Genomic DNA, 14,394 nt, shown 5'->3' on the forward strand with positions numbered 1-14,394 from the left:
AGTTATTTGTTCATCAAATTTCAACTTGTGCACTCTTGTTTTTCAAATATATAATTACTGATGTGATATCTTTAGACCTTATTTTAAATTAAAGTTTAGTTGAGACATTTTTTTGTATAATTTCAGGGACCACAAGGACCAGCTGGACCAAAAGGAGAACCCGTAAGTCTATCAGTTACCTCCCTTCATTCCCTATTATTACACACCTGAATTAATTAAGTATGGTATAAATTCTCTTTGTATTAAAACAGATATTTCCAAAAAAGTCTTAATTTTCTGTTTGTTAATCTTTTATATCAATTTGCAAATGTATAACATGTTTGTAACATTTGGTCTTCAATATACAGGTGTCCCACACCAAATAGATTTGAATAATCTTTGCTATTTCCCTTTGTTTAAATCTAACATATTTATAATCAAACAGAAAGCAACATGAGGTTGCTGTACAGCCTTCAAAAATGAGCAAGTAGCATACTAAGTTTTAACATAACCTTTGGCCATAATACACATTTGCTTAGTTGTTCGTTTCTTTTAAACAATTAGTGAAAATGAAAAAATCGCACTAGTAAAAATTTTAGGATGTGGTGAACTTCTTTTGGAACAAATAATCAAAATTAAAGAATATTGTCTTTTCAAGGATTTGTATAATCTCACTATACAAATCCTTGGTCTGCTCTAACTCAAATTATGGACAATTTTAGGTCAGATAAATTATGAGCAGAGTTTGACAGCTTCAAACAATTTTTTTTTTTTTTTTAAACTGCACCAATTCAGTACATTTCATTTTTACTTAGTTATCTCCCTTTGTTTAAACCTAACCAACTTATAACCATAGTTATCTCCCTTTGTTCAAACCTTACCAACTTATAACCATAGTTATCTCCCTTTGTTTAAACCTAACCAACTTATAACCATAGTTATCTCCCTTTGTTTAAACCTAACCCACTTATAACCATAGTTATCTCCCTTTGTTTAAACCTAACTCTATCTCCCTTTATTTAAACCTAACCAACTTATAACCATAGTTATCTCCCTTTGTTTAAACCTAACTCTATCTCCCTTTATTTAAACCTAACCAACTTATAACCATAGTTATCTCCCTTTGTTTAAACCTTACCAACTTATAACCATAGTTATCTCCCTTTGTTTAAACCTAACCAACTTATAACCATAGTTATCTCCCTTTGTTTAAACCTTACTAACTTATAACCATAGTTATCTCCCTTTGCTCAAACCTAATCAACTTATAACCATAGTTATCTCCCTTGGTATTTTAGGGTAGAGGAGAGAAGGGAGAGAAAGGAGTAACTGGATTACCTGGATTTAATGGACTCCAAGGTGAAAAGGTGAGATATCATTTTGTAATTTAAAACTATACCAGTGGGAAAGCCACGGATCGATTCTGCGCCTCCTTCCATATGACGTAACGGCCAGAAAATCAAGGGCGACAATCGCGATTTTTCATAGGGGGCGACACTATCGCGCCATCGCTGCAATTTGTTTACATCGTGTACGTGTGATTTTTCGAGAAATTTATCATTAAAGACAATTAAACTTGTGTCATTTCATCATCAATTAGTTATATAGGTAAGTTTTACAGGTGACCATGCTATTTTTTCTTCTTACAAGATTTTATTTTACAAGAAACGAACATCTGAAAATGGCAAGTGACGTTGTTAATTTGGGGATAAAAATATGGCGGGTGTTTTCCCCTTCTGAAAATAACTGACACATTTGCATCCTATTGGCTATTTAAATATAAAATGACCAAAAATAGTATCTATGATGATAGGAGTCCCTAAATATTTGCATAAATACCCATCACTCCGTGTCAAATTGTAACTGAGGCTGCGAAAAGGAAGCACACAAATCGACGCCATTTTTCAACAGATTAAGGTTTCTGAGCTCACGAAATCCTAGTTTTATTACTTTTAATGGTTAGTAGAAAGATATTAATACTATCCATAACATGATTTATTGATCTGATCGGGTTATGGCTACATGTTTGCCTCTTTTCGATTCTTAAATCCAGTAAATTTCCGTAGACCACATGTAAATAAACGCCCCTTTTCCAGCGTGAGACTTCAATTTGAATAAAACTTCAATTTTGGCAGGTCAATGTTAGCATTCAAATTTTAATTAAAGTTTTACAGTTGTGTAATGCATATGTGCTGATTTGTTTGGTTGTCTCGAATAGTAAAAAGGTTAATATTTTTATTTTTGAACCCAAAAAGTGTGACAAAAAACACAAAAAACAAACAAAATAAAAATATAGGAAAAAAATAACTATCCCCAGGATAAAGGGGGTTTCCAACTATATGTCCCAATTCAAATGCATTGATTGTCCCCAAAAAAGGGAGATTTCAATCCCTGGAACCCTATCCCTGGATCTGCCACTGGGAACTATGACTATTAAAACGTATAAAGAATTAGAGAATTGTTACTAAAGGAACAAGAATAGAGAAAATTTACCATAAAATAAGTAAAAAAAAAGAGCAAATGACATGCCAGCTGCGGAACCGTAGCTCTTAGGTCCTTATGTTATTTTTTTACTATTTGCGGACCATAGACTACTTTTTTTCTGGGACACCTTCCTATGCATCCCAGAAAAAAATCAAAATATTCCTAGCAGCAAGCCAGAGGTCTGGTCATAATCATTTTGAACTTTTGATGTGCTAATTTATATATTGAGGAAAGAAACATTATGGACAAAAAGTATAAAAAAAATAGAGACCAATGAACTAAAAGATTAAATGATTAAGAAATGCAGAAGACCCCATCCAGACCCTTGTCTATGTGAACAACAGTACTATTATTTTTGCTCAATATTGCATATGGGCATGTAAAATCTATAATACTAAAATTACGAGGTCCAATTTGTCAGCACGTAAAAACGACGAATCAAATAATTCAACTTTATAATTAACTAATATAGTACAAAAGTGTAGATTAAAAATTACACCACTCCAGGCCCTTTTGTTTTTGACGTAATTAATATTGCCAATAATTAAGAAGTTCCGGTTCGAGTCCGATACAGATACCAATAGTATATTCACCTGTTACCTATTACCTTATCTGTATGTTCCGCATCTGACAGGCTCACCACCAAACGGTGTATTCAGGATTAATATGCTATATACACGGTCATAATCACAGGGTTGACACTACTAAATTGTCAAATTGTTACCTATTGTAGTATTTTAATCAGTAAGACTTTCAAAGATAACAAATCTGGACTAAAAATAAGGCGTATAGGTACAGTTTTCAATTTGTTTGTGGGCATGCATGACATAAAACAGTGAATCAAAGAATTCAACTTCATTCAGATGACAACTTGAATACTAATACTAAAATAAGGCTTGCGCATAGTTATATACTTTAATTCATTCACAGACCCGCGATATCACGGGTGTTTTCTAGTATCTATTAAAGATTTCAGGTATATGAAATATTCACCAGTCGGAAAGTATAAATTCTGTCCCTCCTTCCATGCTAAAAAAAAATATGTGATTTATTGTTGAATTTTATTGCCACCTTCAGTATTGGCTAGGTGTTGTGGCCAGGTTTTATTGGCATTGGATACATTTATTATCAATTACTGGTATAAAGAATTAAAGATATGAATGATTGAATGAAAAGTTATCTTTTAAATAACAGATACCTGTTAGATAATTTAATGTTGCATATTATGTTATACTTTTATTTAAACATTATTTATATATATATTAAAGAGGTTGATATGTTATTATGGTGATGAATTTTAAATACTAAAGTAAATGAATTTATAAGTAGAAAATTTTTCCAAACATCTGTTGGTGTGTATAAGTATTACCTTTTCTAGAGGACCTTTTTCGGGACGTCTGGATTGGGTATTTTTAGCTGAGGATTTCGGAATTGATCCTTCAGATTCCAGTATTTCCTTTCAACATTTTTTTTTAAAATTTGGACCTCAGAAGAGCATGTTTTTGTCAGTAGACAATTAAAATATATTATAATTTACCGATCATATAGCAACTCTAGAGAAGGTTGAAATTATATTTATTTGATAATATCATCTGCATAAATTATATATTTTCAGATAACAATAGGAATAAGAAGAGCAGGATTTCTATATTGAGGATTTACATGTATGGGACAGAGGACTATTTGACTTGATTTTACTTTAAAAAACTTTTTAATTTTAACAATAGTTCTCCTTAATTGTTTAAAATACTTTTTACATATTTTTCATTTTAACATTATTTTTATGACTTTGTATTTATTCATCACTTAATAAACTTTTATTTCTAAACATTTTTATATTTTCAAACATACATACAATGTGAAACACTCCACCATTTTATATTGATAACGTGGGGTAAATGTACATGAGACACTGAACTGTTGCAATACAATATTACTTAATGTCATTGAAAAAAACTGAGATTCATTGATGCAAAGCTAGCATATTCATAGGGCCCCCTTTCATAGGAAAAAAAATGGTTGATTAAATAGGGAATCACTGGAGCGGGCCCCTCCCAAGTTAGTCAGCAGCAGCAACCCCCCCCCCCCCCCCCCCCCCAAATAGAAAAGTTCTTGATCGGTCACTGGTGTCAGACATATACATGTATGTACTGTAGTATTTGAGACATAAAGATATAAAAGTCAAAATGATGGTCTTTTATTCTTTATAAGGTTTGAATGACTTAAATGGAAAGTTTCTAGAATTGTTCACTTCTCCTAGACATAGCGAGGTCTCTCAAGTAGCCTATCATGACATGACTTTTCACTGTTTTGCTTCCAATGGCATGTAGATTTCAAAGTGTGGTAACCCCTGCACCTAAATAAATCATTTTCAGTAGATACATATTTTTTTTCCTGCAGACTTTTTGATGAAAAGTTTAAACTAATATACAAATTAGAAAAAAGAAAACTGATCAACTTGAACCCACAACATATAATTGAGCTCAGGTGCTCTGGAAGAGTAAGCAGATCCTGCTCCTTGTGTAGTATTATGAATGCGATGTCTATGTACCTTTTTCCTGGATATGTTAACACATGATTTTGCAAATTATTGCAATTGTGTGCTTTTAGAATGGAGTAAAATGTGTGAAAAGGTATTCTATTGCAGAAAAATCAGCACACAGATATAGGAATAGTATGATTCTTAATAAACTATAGATCCTGTGTCCAAGATTTGTTTTCTTGTAAACTGGTGTAAAATAAAAATGTGGGTTAAGCAGTTATATCAATGCAACAAAACAGGATCACCAAAATCAGAGTGAGACATTCATATACCATTTTTAAAGTAGACCTTGGAAGTGACATAGCATTTTGTTAATGCTTTACATGGTCATATAGCTCTAACATGTATTAAGAATTTGATGTACTAGGCATTGGGCATTCATATTGAATTTTAATCTCCAAGTTCTCAAGAGTTAAATATGCCCCAGGGCCCAGAAACACTCAAACATGAATAGTTGGTCACAGTGTACATCAGGTTGCTTGATAAACATGATAAGGACAGACATTTATTAACATGTGTGAGTGTTTAGGCAGGCAATATTTGTTGATTGGTACATGTACTTTTTAAAATTGACAAGTTAAAACATTTCAGATTTATAATAATTTACAGAATCAAAGAATGACTGTAACCATTACCCTAAAAATTGGCTAAAACAAAGACTAGCTGAGTGCTTACACTTTGCATTTTTGCATGCTTATTCAGACAACAACTTTTGACTAACTGAATTTTTTTTTGTTGAAAAAAGGGGGGTAGGTAGACAGTGGAAGTTATTTATATGGACAAATTCGTTCATAGATTAAACCAGTTTCAATGTACTACATAAATCTCGCCCATAAATCTGTTATACATCAGCAGCATAATTAAATAACTACAGAAAATGTGATACGAGGAGTTTGAGCAACTTGTAAACATCAACAAATGACGTTGTATAAAAGCCTTCAACCACTCAACATTTTAAGTAAAATATATTTAAAATCCTGAAAACATCATCACCCTTCGTTGTCTCAATCAATTTTGTGCTTAAAATCTGTAAAATTTGACATAATTTGCTTGATTTTGCACCGAAATAACTCTCAAAACGTCTGAAAAATGTTGAATTTTGACCTCCGGTTGAAGTATTTATTATGTAAACAAGACTCAGAGTGACGGGGAATCCTGTACATAGTCATGTGCCCATATGTTTCTAGGTCACATTTATTTATATCTCGACCAATGAAAAGCTTTAGGATGCATTTGTGTCAGTTGTTTGTAGTCGTGGGGATTACCCGCGGTTTTTTGGAAATCAACGGAGGTAGTCTTATGAATTATCATATTTCAGTAACGGAGCACTTATTTGAATACCGAATTCGGCAGTCGTCTGACAAAATCTATTCTAATGAAAAATTAAACTCAAATACTGATGGATGATAAGTTGTTTTAATAGATTTATTGTCTGAAGCACAGGCTACGTTTTTGTTTACACGCTGGTTACAGCGCCACCTCAAAATTTTTAGATTATGTCCCCTTTCCCGCGGGACTACCGGAAGTAGCTCTTCAATGTCACTGGCTTTCCCACTGTACAGTTTTATAGCCTAGTCCAAATAATTATGATGGCTGGCTAGGCCATTTTTTCTTTCTGTCATATTAAATTATTTGGACTAAGTTTAGCCCTAACTTACATTGACAATGAGCCATGATGTTTTTCCAATTTGCACTGTGAATTCATATCTGCACATTGATCAACTTGTGTATAAAAATAAGCTAGAAATAAAAAGGGAAGACTTTAGTTGGTCTACCTCCATATGCATCAGCAGTACATTTATCGACATGTACATTTTCCCTTTGATCTTACTGCCTAATGTTTTTAAGATCATGGACAGGACATGATACTTGAAAATTTAAGGTAATACTGTGATATATCAGTGTAGCAACATCACATGCTCAAGTCAATCTGTGTTAATTCATCAATGAAATGCACATGACTTCATTCATACAACCGAAAACTATCTAATGTTTTGTATGCATAAAAGTACTTTAACTAACTATTTTGTTTTACCTCATATTCATAACAACTAAAACATAATACAGTTATGACAAATTGCTGATAAAAAGAATACCGGTAATGGCATTTTATTTTTGAAACTGACTTCGTCAGCTCGAATATCAGCTCGCTTTTCCAAGCTCACTAAATATTCTTGCTGATAAAATCAATATCGAAAACAAAAATGCCATAATTCTAATGTTCTTTACTGGACTTTAATTCTAAATTCCCATGGTCTTCAAACATCTTGTTTTGTAACAGGTAGCCTTGCCTTTATGCAACTAGGAAATCCTGGAATATAGATAAATCAAACAAGTCATTTTTAAACTTTGTAACATATGAAGCAAGTGGCTTAGCAGCAACCAATGTCATAATTGAACATTAAATATAAGATAACACTTTTCAACATGTATATCGGGGGCCTCAGTGGCCGAGTGGTCTAAGTAGTTACTACAGTAATCACTAGTCAATCAACACTGAGGTTGTCAGTTCGTATGGTTGCACTCGACTCCAATCTTTATTGACTAGGATTGTCTGTTTTCCTATCGAAGTTTGGTTGTTTTCTCAACCAATAAAAACTGGCCACCACAAAATAGCCAAAAAGCAGTGCTTAAAAGTGGCGTTAAAACACAAAAAATGAATTCAAATCAAATCCAACATATATATCTAATGCAGAGATTTTTTACTTTAATTCTGAGATACCATGTATTAAGATATTTTTTATTATTCATTATTATATTCTACACAGGGAATTAAGAGATCTTTACGACGATTCCAAGATACCCTAGATACAGAATATGGCAATTTAATATCATTAAAGGTAGAAATGCATGTCAGCATGAATGTTGTTTTTGTATCACATTTTGTTTAAATAAGAAAGAAATTGAATTGCAAAAGTTTGCTTAAAAACACTTGTTTAGTACATTGATATAAAAACAGATTTAAAGGATTTCATAGTAAGCCTATATGCCAAAATTAATCAATCTTTGTGTAAATTTAATTCAATTATTTAAAAAAAAAAAAGTAATTCAATGTAGTAATTATATTTTATTTATTTTTGAAAAAACAATTTCTATAATATTTTTTTTTGGTAACAGCTTTTATGTTTTCAATAGGGTTCAGATTTTGAAGTCATAACAATAAAGGTTTGTTGAAGTATCTTATATTTTTATGTTTGAATTTTCCAATTGTTGTTTTTCCTTTTCTAAAAATTGCATGATACTGCTGACATTCTTGATCTACAATGTAACATGGGTGATAAAACATACTGTGGATTCAGTACTATTCATTTAGATACCAATTTTTGTGGATTTTGTTAACCAGGAATTTAAATAAACAAGGTACAATGTATTAATATGCAGACTTTGGCAAAACTACAAAATTAAATATCAACTAACTTACAACTTTTCCTCAACCCAGGAAAATTGGTACCCATGAATAATAAATGAATCCACAGTAGTGATGAATGGATTGATGGCCATGAATGTATACTCTGTGTAGTAACGTTTGATTGGTTCTTATTTTACATAGTGAGAAAAATTTTTTTATTGTTTATGTCAATCCAAAGTTGAGGTTTCTTTTTACAATTAAAGATTAAAGAAACTTTTTTAATGCTTTTAATCTATCAAAGGTGGAGTTATGATAAGGGCTTGTTAATTTAAAATTATAAAAAATTTACTTCTAAAATTATAATATTTTAGCAATAAATGTAAAGGTCAATATAATCTGGTCATTTTAGTGCACAGGTGTTATTTATGATGTAACTGTAACACCCTTATATGTCAGAATAGACATGTTTGACAAAAAAAACAAACATTTTTCATCAATATATTTTGGTTAAACTTAATCTGAGCAACAGTCTTACCTAAAAACATATTTCCTTAACATCAACATCTTTGTATAAAAATCTGGTGGCAAAGTATCTTTGTTGGTATAAGTGTTGCTCATTTGTAAATATGAATGGGAAAATCTGACTGTAATGTCAATTTATTTGGTTTTCTGAATTTCTCTTCAATGCCAGAATTTTGAAGCAAACGTATAAGACATATATCATTTTTAATATCTGAAAAACTAATGTCTAACATATGGAGGACAATTTTTTAAGACTTTTTTTTTTAATTTCAATTTCGATGGGACCCGAAAAGTTAACTGATTAATCATTTTATTTCTTAAATTTGTAAGTCCGTCATTGTTCGTATAGGAAACCTACTTTGGATTGACTAGTTTTATATCATACTGTGATGAAATGTATTGCTTGTTTACTGCTTGATGTTGTGCATGTTGACAACAAATGGAAGTTTTTAACGACCTTGACTGGCTATACAGCCCTTGCACGGTCGGCCTTGTATGTTGACTGCATGTTTTGCATGTTTTATACAGGGTGCTAGAGGACCTCCTGGTACTCCTATAACACTCACACCAGAACAAGAACTCAAACTGGATTTCTTAAAGGTTTGTTAAAATCCATACTTTGATTAAATTCAAATGTAACATGTATCCTATGAATTTAAATTACCAATACATAAAGTTACCTAGAAAAAGCTTAACTCATAATTGATTTCAAGAAAATTATACAACATTATTGAAAATGTTATGCTCTTATCATAAAAATAATAAATGTTTGCATTGATATCTGAATTTTCAGTATGGATAACTTGTTTTTTTCTGCTGATTGAACCTGATGTTTCATTGCTTGGGGGATTATAATCCCTGATGTTCAGTCATAACAACTATACAATGTTGTTATTGTTGTTATATGTACATTTTTGTGTTTTTAAAGGCACTGCACTAAATTACTGTATGTTATAAAAATCTTCCGAAGAAAACTTCATAATATTAAGGATTTTCCATTGGGCCGTAGTTTTTTTATTTTTATTTTTACGAACCCTCCTACCCTAATTTTTGCCAAATAGGAAAAAACAATAAAATTAAAAATGTTGATTTTTATTTTTTGTTCTCCTCCGACCCAGTGTTTTTCATGCAAAAAAAATAAAATTTTAGTTCATAACTGCATGAAAGAATCTAAATTTATGCTCTTGGTGATTTAGTAAGTTGTTGCACATTGATTTTCAATTCAAACCTTGTCAAGAAAAAAAAAATAGTTGTTACACTAGTAGAAAATCTCCTGGTGAAATAATAAAAAAAAATTTGATATTGACTGTTGGTATTAAAAAAAAAAATCAGCAGCAGCAGTTTTTTTTTGTTTTTTTTCGTCCTCCTACCCATTGGTTTTGTCAAAATTTTTCGTAAAACTAAAAATATAATAACTATGGCCTTAAAGTCATTAAAGCATGTTTTTATGTGGTAGTTGATTCCTGAGTTGTCTGCCCATGACCTACCTGGGTGCTGCAGAATCGACATCAATGAAACAGTTTCAAAAGGGTCAATAATCCTGGATACTTATAACTAATTGATGATAACTCATTTAATTTGCATTATGATATGTTTATGTTTTGATGTATATGTGTAACGTAAATACTACCACTTTATAGTAAATGATGTAAGATGATAAAATGAAATATTTATATCCTAGCAAATTACAAGATGATAATATAAAGTGAAGATTTATAGGAAACAGGAATAAGGAATTGTACTGGTTAATCTCTTCATAACGAAGTACACTTGAAAAAACAATAATTCATAATCATTTTGGTTAAAAAAAAATGGAAATTATTATGTTACGTGTTATCTTTGTATCTTGATGTAAGAGCCTTACACTGTTGATTTAATTTATATATTTTAACATTACTTTCCAATACAGCTACTATTTGTTTGCCACAATTAAAACAACAAACATCACAAGATATACTAAAAATAAGATTTTTTCGTAAAGTTTTGAATGAAAATACAATAATTTAAACAATGATTGAATTTTGTGTTGAAATCAACATATAGCTTAAAATTGTATCAAAATGAGTATTGAAACATGTGATATGATGACATAAAGATGTTTATTGAAGAGTTTGTTTGTCTGTTGTTAGGGAGAGCCTGGAGACCCTGGAAAGAAAGGAGACCCTGGAGAATTAGGACCTCCTGGTCCAAAGGGGGACACAGGGATAGATGGAATGCCAGGATTTGATGCTCTACCTGGACCAACAGGACCAGCAGTAAGTCAAATATAACTGCATGATAAACAGATTTATCGGTAATTCGTATATTTTCCCTTTGATCTTACTGCCTAATATTTTCGAGTATCAATGTACTGGCTGTATCACTGAAAATATTAGGCAATACATTGCGTGACGTCATAACATTGTGTGACGTCATAATTACCGATAAACAGAATAATAGGAAGTTGAGTTTTTGATACTGACTATATCATGTTCAATATGTTAACTCGCCCTAATGGGCTTGTCTAGATATTCCACATGATATAGTCAGTATCAATAACTCAACTACCTATTATTCTATAAAGGTAAAATGGGAATATATGAATTAAGATTAAATGTGTGTGTGTATCCCAAGATGAAAAATATATATCCAAGACTTGTTTAGAGACCAGTATTTAAGGAGAACAAGGAAGTCAAGTATTTAGTTGTATACTAGTACGGTAATAAGTATAACTAAAAAAAAAGAGAGACAAGAGATACCAAAAGGACATTCTAACACTAAATTGAAAATAAACTTACTGACCCCATGGCATAAAAAGAAATAGACCAAAAGAGTAAAATAAAGACTGAACAACACAAACCCAACCAAGAATCAGGAGTGAGCTCATGTGCTCTTGAATGGTAGACAGATCCTGCTCTACATGTGGCACCCATCATGTTACAAGTGAAAACCGAGTGATAAGTCTGATTTCTTAGGTGAATTTAGGGAAAAGAGGACTGAATTGTGGTTATGACAATTGGAAACAATCTGTAGTCAACTGTGAAATAGATATTCCAGCTCCAGGTGGGGTCTGTAAAATTTAAAAAGTATAAAAAAGAAGATGTGGTATGATTGCCAATGAGACAACTATCCACAAAAGACCAAAATGACAAAGACATTAACAACTATAGGTCACTGTATGGCCTTCAACAATGAGCAAATCCCATACCGCATAGTCAGCTATAAAAGGCCCCATTAAGACAATGTAAAACAGTTCATTTGGACATTTTTCTGACCTTGATAGACTGTTTTAAAATCCAAATGACTCTTGATGACTTTCATGTACAGTCATTTCATAAATCATCAATCTGAAGGTTCAAAGTATTGTAGATTACAATTAATACAACAATTCTGGTCTTTTATCATTTCAGGGACCACCAGGACCAAGAGGGCCAGCTGTAAGTTCATTTATTATTTATCTTGTGTGTAGGATATTTCAGTTAATTTTCAAATGCTTATATAACAATATTCTGATCACAAATTTATTATAAAGTTTGCATAGTCAGGTTTTTTGGACTTTTCTGACTATTATTTGTCTGTGTTTGCCACAATCTATGAATCGACCTTGCCACATGTATTGCTGAAAATGTGAGATATTATGAAATGTCAGCCAGCTATATTTATTGTATTATTTTTTAATAAATTAACAGTATGTTTTTATACCCCCGTCTTTTAGAGGGGATGTATTATGGTATACCGTTGTACGTCCGTCCGTCTGTTGTCCACACTTCATACAATAACTCAAAAACACTTTCACCAATTTCCATGAAACTTAGGTGAATTGTTTATATCTATTGATGTAAGCTCCCTTTCGTTTTTTTTTAATTTCAGATTTTAAGTTTTGGATTTATGGGGCTTTATTCATAAAAAAGGGGGATTTTCAACACTTCGGACAATAACTCAAAAAGGCTTTCACCAATGTCCATAAAACTTTGGTGAATTGTTTATATCTATTGATGTAAGCTCCCTTTAAATTATCATAAATTTCAGATTTTAAGTTTTGGATTTATGGGGCTTTATTCATAAAAAAGGGGGATTTTTAACAGTTCGGACAATAACTCAAAAAGGCTTTCACCAATGTCAATGAAACTTTGGTGAATTGTTTATATCTATTAATGTAAGCTCCCTTTCAATTTCTATAAATTTCAGATTTTACATTTCCATGTTATGAATTTTTATGCTTAAAAAAGGGGGGATTTTCCAATTTTGGGACAATAACTAACACTTTCACAAAATTTTATGCAACTTTGAAAATTGTTTATAACTAGCCTTAATACATGTAGTACCAAATTTTTTGTGCATTTTTATTTATTATTTATTATTTAGAGGGGGGGTATTTGACAGGGCTCACACTATTTCTAGTTGATCATATAAATCCATTTAAAGCATAAAAGACAAGTTAAAAGAGCAACGGACATATCATGTTATAAAGCACAGCCCTTTATTTATTATGTCTTGATAATTCTAATATTGTATATACTAGAAATTGATAATTGGCCTATTTTTTTCAATGGCAATTGTACTAGGATTTCACTGTTTACTACTACAATGTATTCATAAGTTAACAGATTAAAAAGATTTGTTTAGTTGTGTAGTTTGATCATATACTTTGAAGAACCATGAATTTATGTTTAAAGAGTTTTAAAAATATTTAAATATCAAACCTGTATATAAGTAAGGAGAATACATGTATTATTTTCAGCCAAAGATTAGTACTTTTAAAAGTAGTTAATAGTGAAATATCAATGATTATGGCATTTTTTAAGCACTTCTATGAAATTACACAGATTTTTGTCTCTTTTGAGATGTCTTTTAATTTTCAGTGTTAAGGGCATACAATCCAGTTACAGGGAAGGTAATGATGTTGCTAACGTAAAATGTTATGTTCGCGACATCAAACTGTGACATATCGGGAAAAGATCAGTGGCGGATACAGAACTTTTCCTAAGGAGGGGCCCGCTGACTGACCTAAGGGGGGGCCAGGACCTCCCTGGATCAACCTATGAAGATGCATTTTTCAACTGATTTTTATCATTCAAACTGATTTAATTTGAAAATGAGTTCATGGACCCCTATTTTTCAAAACAGCAATTTGTTTCATTTTGCAGGGAAATTATGTGACCCAAATTTTATAAAACTTTAAATAGAGGATTTTTTTAATTTTGATAAACATGCAGCAAAAAAATGACGTATTTTCCTCAATTCATGAACAATTGATAAATATGAGTTATTTCTAAATAAAAAATGCATAATTTTTTAGGATACTTACAAAATACAGAAATTACCAATTTTATTTAACAAAAAACAATTTGTGTTTATCTTTTATAACACAAAAGTTATGTCTTTCTTTCGAAAAAGAAATTACGGCCACAAATCTGAATTTTGAGCAAATATACAAAATTTCGACTTCATTTAACTCAAAAAGTAGCACATGAAGGTATATTTTTTATTACATATTTGATTTAATCAGGTAAAAAATAGCCTATATGCAAATTTTCAC

The 14,394-nt window shown here is 31.3% G+C and overlaps 1 protein-coding gene across 8 annotated transcripts in view; it reads left to right on the forward strand.

The window, feature by feature from the left end:
• The window catches only part of LOC134725733 (collagen alpha-1(XIII) chain-like), a 70,310-nt gene that overhangs the window by 25,218 nt on the left and 30,698 nt on the right, over positions 1-14,394 (forward strand). For 7 of the 8 annotated variants that reach the window (XM_063589772.1, XM_063589778.1, XM_063589779.1 and 4 more), the window contains 6 exons: positions 127-162; positions 1,278-1,346; positions 7,774-7,845; positions 8,141-8,170; positions 11,006-11,131; positions 12,266-12,292. In XM_063589772.1, coding sequence (XP_063445842.1) covers positions 127-162; positions 1,278-1,346; positions 7,774-7,845; positions 8,141-8,170; positions 11,006-11,131; positions 12,266-12,292 — 360 coding nt within the window. Of the gene's footprint in view, positions 1-126; positions 163-1,277; positions 1,347-7,773; positions 7,846-8,140; positions 8,171-9,404; positions 9,477-11,005; positions 11,132-12,265; positions 12,293-14,394 lie in introns of all 8 variants that reach the window. The other variant, XM_063589776.1, reaches the window with a different exon arrangement.

The sequence above is a fragment of the Mytilus trossulus genome, chromosome 7, assembly GCF_036588685.1.
Source record: "Mytilus trossulus isolate FHL-02 chromosome 7, PNRI_Mtr1.1.1.hap1, whole genome shotgun sequence".
Taxonomy (NCBI): domain Eukaryota; kingdom Metazoa; phylum Mollusca; class Bivalvia; order Mytilida; family Mytilidae; genus Mytilus; species Mytilus trossulus.